At 34.6% G+C, this 7,856-nt stretch overlaps 1 protein-coding gene across 1 annotated transcript in view; it reads left to right on the forward strand.

Moving 5' to 3' along the window:
• The window catches only part of LOC128992174 (uncharacterized), a 37,448-nt gene extending 29,602 nt beyond the window's left edge, over positions 1 to 7,846 (forward strand). The window contains exons 8-11 of the mRNA XM_054415625.1: positions 255 to 373; positions 1,585 to 1,725; positions 4,330 to 4,455; positions 6,703 to 7,846. Coding sequence (XP_054271600.1) covers positions 255 to 373; positions 1,585 to 1,725; positions 4,330 to 4,455; positions 6,703 to 6,924 — 608 coding nt within the window. The 3' untranslated portion in view covers positions 6,925 to 7,846. The remainder of the gene's footprint in view (positions 1 to 254; positions 374 to 1,584; positions 1,726 to 4,329; positions 4,456 to 6,702) is intronic.
• The last annotated feature ends 10 nt before the right edge of the window (positions 7,847 to 7,856 follow it).

The raw sequence follows: 7,856 nt of genomic DNA on the forward strand, positions 1-7,856 counted from the left end.
CAACACGTCATATTTATTCCTTATTTAAAACAGTTGTAGGTTTAAAGAGTACCTTGCTTTGCTTCCTCAGGCAAATCAATAAAATGTTTAAATTGTTTTTCAATAAGTTGTAATTTCAGGAAAAACTAACTTAAATGACTTAAAAAAAACTTGTTAAAAATGACTTATGGGTAAGATACGATTCTACATAAGTATTTCCGCTATTTTAAATTTACTCATTTATATTGATTTTTAATGACTGACTTTTTTGTTAGATCCCAACGAGATGTTGGCACGATCCCTCATGTCGCTGGCTAACGTGATAGTGGAGCGAGCCTTGAGTGACCGTAACTACGCCGTGCACGCCGCTAAGGTCTGCATCAATGTCATTGAGGTGAGAAAACCACCAGTAAAGTAGAACGTCAATACTTCAGATTAATTGCAACCGAACCCCATCTGGATTACCTAATTCCAACCCGATTGATCAAAATTACCAATTACCGTACCTTTAATAAAAGGGCCAGCACACACTATTTGAGCAAAATACTTTTTAAAGTCGTATATTTTATACAAGGTACAGTAAAGGGTCTAAGTGAGATGAATTAATAACTTTATTTATGATCAAGCACTATATCGTATTTAATAACAACATGTGTACAGTAAAAAATCACACTACATAATTTGAGCTTTAAAAAATGTGTGATAGGAACTGCAATAGTGGTTGGTTTTTTGCAGCCAATTCCTTAATTCGTTTTGAAAGGATCAGTTGGGTGGGTGAGCTGTTTTTTGTTTCTCCAGCATCAATGTCTGCTGCCGCATACACTTCAGAATGTCGCTTTTATCAGTCTCATTTTCTGCATCGTCACGACCAGATTCCATTGTTTCTGTATCCTTTAAAACCTAAAACGAAATGCTTGGATTAGTTAAAAAAATTAATTATTTTTCTGCTACTACACAGTACGTAGGCCTATACAAAACAATCAGAATTATAGCAAAATTTATAAGTATGCCTACTGTACAGTACTGTGAAATTGTATAACAGACAATTTAAAGATATCTACACTATCAAACCAGAAGAAGCTTAGATATTACACTAAAATAACAATAAAAATAGTTAGTAAAAGTAGTAAAAATACTTACCTTCACAATTTACTATAGCGATTTACTATTTACATTTACACAATTTACTATAGCTGTGATTAGTTAAAAATAGCAGCATACCTTCATTTAGCTTGTCAGCTATTTCTTGGTCGGCCAAAATCTGGTATCCAGGCCAACACCCAACCACTCCATGGCGTCATCTTTGTCACACTGTTCAAATCCAGGAAATATGCGGCATATTTCTCTTTTCTTATCCACAGCACCGTCAATATACTGATAAAATGTTTGCGGCAGTGACCAAGATCTGAACCCACGGCATTGCTGCCTTGGGCCTGAAGTCCGTGACGCTATCGACTGAGCCACCGACTGACCGAAGATCACCGACCTTTTAAGATCACTTCTTGTATTATACAAGAACAAAAGCTATTTTCCCACATTTGCAATTTTTGGACCTAGGATAAATCAAACTACTTATTTCAGACATGTTTCTAATTAATTTTTCAGAAAGAGAAGAAAGGGACTTTTCTAGAGTCGTTGATGAACACTTGTCAGCTCTCGTTCCAAGAGCGAGACAAGTTGTTGCGTTCCCCGACCGGCGGTCGCTACCGATGCTACATGAACTTCCTCGACGAAATGTATGTCCAGGTGAGTAACTAAAGGGTGCAGCTCATTACGTTTTAAGAATTGTTCCCGAGTTTTAATAGCCTTTTAGTACCACAAGGGAAACAAGTTGTTGCACAACAAGTCAAGGCAGCAGCTATCCGATACAGTACCGGTACGTGATAGTGGTGTATGTTATTTAACTTAATAGGATAATAATACTGTTTCTTAAGTGTGTAACTTATTACCTTGGTAATAGATTACTGATAATACGCTATTATTTTTGTCACGTCTTAACTGTAAGATCAAGGAAGTGGAAAAAAAACGCTAATTTCATGCTGATTGTGTTTTCCTATAAACAGCATCCAAGCTTATACCACCTTGACGAGAAAGTAACAGGTGACAAAAATAATAGTATTATTTCACCTATAACCGACAAAGCAAGCCAGGTTGGTAAGTGCACTCCTAAACCAGTACTATGCCAACATGGTTGAAACAGAAGTTATCCCAAACATACCCAACAAAGCTAAAAGTATCCAAACACCCCTTTTGAGCCACTCAAATAAAAGTTTTCTTCCTCAACCACTATCATTAGAAGAAATCAAATCAATAGTTTTGTCTTTTAAAAATAAATTTTCTTGTGGTTATGATGAGATCCCCATGCCTATTATTAAAACAGCAATTGACTATCTAAAATATCCGTTATGTCATCTTGTAAACTCTTCTTTTATTACAGGTATTTTTCCTGACAAATTAAAGATTTCTAAGATTAAACCAGTCTTTAAAAAGGGAGACCCCGCTATACCTTCAAACTATAGACCTATATCTTTACTACCATCCTTTTCTAAGATATATGAAAAAGCTATGTGTATAAAACTAACAGAATTTCTGGAAACCAACAACTTGATAGATAAAGAACAACATGGATTTCAATCCGGCAAGTCTGTGATTAGTGCTAGTGTTCAGTTCATTGAATCAGTAATAGATTCGGTTGATAAGAGAAATAATGTTACTGGGGTCTTCATGGACCTCAGCAAGGCTTTTGATAGTGTGTCACACTCCAAGCTGGTAAATATCCTGTTTTGTTTGGGTATCAAGGGAAGAGCTTTAGATTGGTTTAAATCATACTTAAATAACAGACAGCAATATGTAGAAATAACTAATGTCACAAACAACAATAAGGTAAATTTTACTTCATCATTGGAAATTTTAAAATATGGAGTGCCACAAGGATCAATCCTGGGACCACTGTTGTTCATATGTTATACAAAGGGTTTACCAGATGTATTAGATGATGCAAAAGTCTGTTGTTTATATGCTGATGACATTAGCTTACTTGTATCTGGTAATACCCATCAAAAAGTAGAGTCAATAGCAAATAACCAATTTCCACACGTAAATACTTTCTTAAACAATTTAAACCTTTTAGTAAATATAAATAAGACAAAGTGCATATCTTTCTCAACATATCAAAGTAATAAACCAGCTCAACACAGAATTTTGATGGAAGGAAAATGTCTAGAAGAACTGCAAAATTTTAAATTCCTAGGACTTGTACTTGACAAAAATTTGAATTGGAACCTTCATATTGAACATCTTGGCCGTAAAATTTCATCAGGGATTTTTGCTTTGAGAAAAATGTCTAAATTATGTCCTTTGGAAACATTAAAAATAATTTACTTTGCTTTTATTCACTCCCACATCTCCTTTGGCATACCTTTGTATGGTGCAACCTCTCATGAAAATTTGGAACAAATATTATTATATCAAAAAGAAGCACTTCGTATCATGTTAAACATTCAAGATTGGAGAACCTCAGTTAAAGAACAATTTTCAAAACTTGGTATTCTTACTGTTTTTGCCCAATATATCTTTGATTTGATCTTGTTTGTAAAGAATAATTTACCAAAATTTGAGACCTTGGGTTCATGCCACAGCTATGGGACAAGGCACAGACACAAAATCAGTTTTTCAAATCACAACTTAAAATTCTTTGAAAATAAACCGTCATATGCTGGGATTAAATTTTATAACCATCTACCAGATAATATTTTACAAATAACAGACAAAAATAAATTTAAAAAACAGCTAAAAACTTTTATGTTATCCAAGCCCATTTATTCCCTAGATGAATTTTTTTGGTTGAATGTGTTGTAAATTGTAAGTTATAAGATTTGTATTTTTGTTTAGCCTTTTTATATAAGTTATGGTTAGTTCTAACAATATAATTTAATTGTATAACGCCATTCTGGTGCAACATGTTGTACTGCTGAATAAAGATTATTTGACTATGACTATGACTATGACTAAAGCAAGAAACGTTCCAGACTATTTTCGCACAGTGACATTATTTCCCATCACTAACGAGTAACTGTTACAGAAATATACAAAGTGAGCCTAGTCCTGCCGGGTGTTACGCTTTTGAAATGACAGTATTTGTTCGTCCACCAAGATTTGATGACATGTATTGACTTGGCCTAATGTTTAGAATGTGTAGTTTCCTAATCTTAAATAGCTTTATTTCACTTAACAACGGAACCTTCTGATGAACCAAAGTGGAAAACTTGTTAAGAGTATTATTTTTATGAATATCAAACTTTAATTGTATATAAATTAAACGGTAAACAATAAAATCAATATTTTGTTTAGTTGAAGAGGAGTACCGCGCAACTTAAGACTCACTACGACGGATTCCCACCCCATAAGCTTCTGTTGAACCTGCTGTCCAAAAGTTTCATTGACATTCTACAGTCCAAGCCGATCATCAGACTCGAGGTAATGTTTGTTACAGTAACCATACATTACAACGTCCACATATTGTTTGGCCAATCTTAATTAATATTGTATCTAAAATATTGTGCTTTTTAGTGCATAGGCTTTGACTTCTTATATAGAAAGTATTAAAAGTGAATAATAAGCAAAGAAAGAATCAGCCAATCATGGGAAAGACCATGTTGAGCTCATTGCTGACTGTTTTGGGTCTAAGGTTTTGAGTCATTGTTTTGAATTCTTTCTCAGTGACAGGAGTCGGTCCATTCAAATGTGCAACTAAATTAAAAACCCTTTCAAGTAGAGTAATGGTGTCCCTCAGGGATCAATAATCACTCCTGTCCTGTAACATATTTATGTCAATGACATGAAAACATCTCTGCGCCATCGACAGTTTAGTACGCCAACGACACAACTCTTTAACTTCAAAAATAGAAGGTTTTGTAGATTTAAATTTGTGCATTTTAATTTTTGAGATACCGGATTTGGCAACTAATCCAACAAAGCTTCTTTTATAAATTTCTGTCTCCGTTCAAGAAGCCTGATGTTTTAAGGTTATGGTTGGAGAAGAAACGATAAACGATCGATTGAGCCACACTAGGCTACTCGGAATACTCTTTGACGAGAGGTTGACTTGGAACGATCATGTTGACAGTGCAAAATTCTCATCGTATTAGCGATGCTGGCAATAACTACAAGAAGCCTTGATGTTTTAAGGTAATGGTTGAAGAAGAAACGATAAACGATCGATTGAGCCACACTAGGTTACTCGGAATACTCCTTGACCAGAGGTTGACTTGGAACGATCATGTTGACAGTGCAAAATTCTCATCGTATTAGCGATGCTGGCAATAACTACATTGTTGTGGATCAACACCGTAGCACTAAGAGGGTGAAGTCTATTATTATGTGTCGAATTGTACCTCTTTAAACACATAACTACAGACATAAAATTTAAGTTGGCAGTAAAAACAACTGCTGTCTTAGGAAAAAACACTACACAGATTCACCATCACAGTAAATCTTAAAACAAAACATGAGTTGACTGTTATTTAACACTATTTTTCCCAGAACCATTCTATCGTGAAGTGTACACAGGCAAGGACAATGTGGATGCTCGTCAGGCATGCGTCAGGACTTGACCTAGTGGTAGAGCGTGGAACATCGGTCCCCGAGGCCCTAATCATATCTCGCAAATCACCGATTTTTATCAAAGCGATAATGCCACAACCCTCTAGGCCTTGAAGAAATGTCTAAAATAGTTCCAGACAAGAGCCTACGTCATAAATACTAAAAAATACCCCCGCCGCAGCAAACCTGCAGACTAAGCGAATTTCCATTAACCTGATTGGATTTACACTAAAATGCCTCCATAAAAATAGCACATTTATTTCCTATTTAAATAGAATAAGTTTAACGAGTAGGCCTACTTAGGTTTGCTGCAAAAGGGAGGATAAAAAAGATTTTTTTTATAAATTGATAATAGTTTAGTAAGAAATAAAAGTATTTTCCAAAATCGATCAAAATATGTTCATAAACAAGCAAACTACAACAGTTGACTTATTCTCCATAAGAATAACATGGGAATTTCAAAATTACAAATTTTTTGAATTTTCTCTGTAACAAATAGGCGCATAATAACGCTTCAATATACTAAATTATTGGTTTTTTTAAGCTCTATAAAATGGTTTAAAAAAGAAATTGTGAAATTTCGTGTTTTTAGGGTCAAAATTGGGAAAAACCTATTTTTACCCCATAAAACCCCCCATAAACCCCCGTTCCCATAGTCCGATCATGCTGGTTCGCGAACTCATTCAAGTTTATCCCGCCTTACACCTTCAAACCAAATTTTATCAAAATCGGACAAAAATTACTCAAGTTATCGTGCGGATGGACACATATATATATATATAAATATATCTATTATTATGTGTCGAGTTGTACCGCTTTAAACACATAACTATAGACATAAAATTTAAGTTGGCAGTAAAAACAACTGCTGTCTTAGGAAAAAACACTACACAGATTCACTATCACAGTAAATCTTAAAACAAAACATGAGTTGATATATAAAAATTTGAACGAATGGTGTTTTTGGCCTCTGGGGATATCAAAATGAAAAAGTAAATCGGTCCCGGGCTTAGGTCTTACCATGAGACCTACGGTAATAGCTACTTCCCTATAGGGAAATTCGCTAAAACCACCTATAGTATATAGTATAAGTTCCTATACTCATTAATGTTACGATTACAGGTTGACTGCATGTATTTTATACTGGTGTCTATCGGAAAGGACATCGAACAAACTTTTCCCCAAGAGATGGACCAACTATTTTGCATCATGCGAGATGTTTTCCTCACAAACAAGGTGGATAAGTTGTTGAAGCCTACTCTTCTCCAGTTGATTGAACTACGAGCGTCTGAGTGGAAGTTACCGTCCGAAGCTATGGTCTACTACTGCCCTGGGCTTTGTTGAACTCTCAACAAGGCAAGGTTTCAAAACGGTCCAAATTGACATGGTTTAAAGAGTTTGTTATGTGGTTTTGCTTATGTAATTTTATTTTGTATGTACATTTACATACTTATTGGCCTTTCGAGTAAAACGTGTCTAAATTAAAACTAAAATCAATTATCAGTTGAGGAAGTTAACGAAACCTGAAACCTTGCCGTGTTTAACCTATCCAGTTTTATCATTAATGTTACCCTGTTTAAGGATTTACTAACAGTGACTACCTAGTCCAATGTTGATAGCTAAAGTGTTTAGATACTGTTAGTGTTTTGTATGACTAATTTAAATGTAAATATTGTTATGTAAGAGATTTTGCGCAGCAAAATATCGTAAGACTGCTTATCGAATAGTGTACGATGACTTAGCACCTTGGAGTTTTGTTTTAACTTTTAACTAATTTATGATCCGGAAGTTTCATCCAGTGATTTTAGTTTTGAATCGCACTGGAAAAACATTCCTTGTAGGGAGAAACAATAACTATGAAAGCTAACCAGTGTGACTTAATTAGACTAAAGCTATGTAAAGTTAAGTAACTTTGAGTATTGGATATGTTTGCTTTTTCACTCGGAACGCTAAAATACTCATGTTTAATTTATTCCTATGAATAGTTAGTTTTGTGAGACCATCTTATTCTGTTTAAGTTATGAAAGTGTGTGTTATGAGGATGAATTTGTGTGTGATGTGATATTGTTTTCTGTTTTTTACTCGGAGGTGTGACTATTTTAGAATTAGTTAAGTTGTTAGGAACTTTGGCTCAGCTGAGAGACAATGTGCCATTTCTAGTGCCTTATTTTGTGGCATTTTTAAGGCAGACAAGCCTAAATAGTTGTGCCAAAGATGTGGCCAAATGTATTTATGATGTGATTAAATTATAACATGTTTAATAATACACATTGCGT

The sequence above is a fragment of the Macrosteles quadrilineatus genome, unplaced genomic scaffold (genome assembly GCF_028750875.1).
Source record: "Macrosteles quadrilineatus isolate MER2022 unplaced genomic scaffold, UCM_ALF_1.0 Scaffold_1__1_contigs__length_201487025, whole genome shotgun sequence".
NCBI classification, from domain to species: domain Eukaryota; kingdom Metazoa; phylum Arthropoda; class Insecta; order Hemiptera; family Cicadellidae; genus Macrosteles; species Macrosteles quadrilineatus.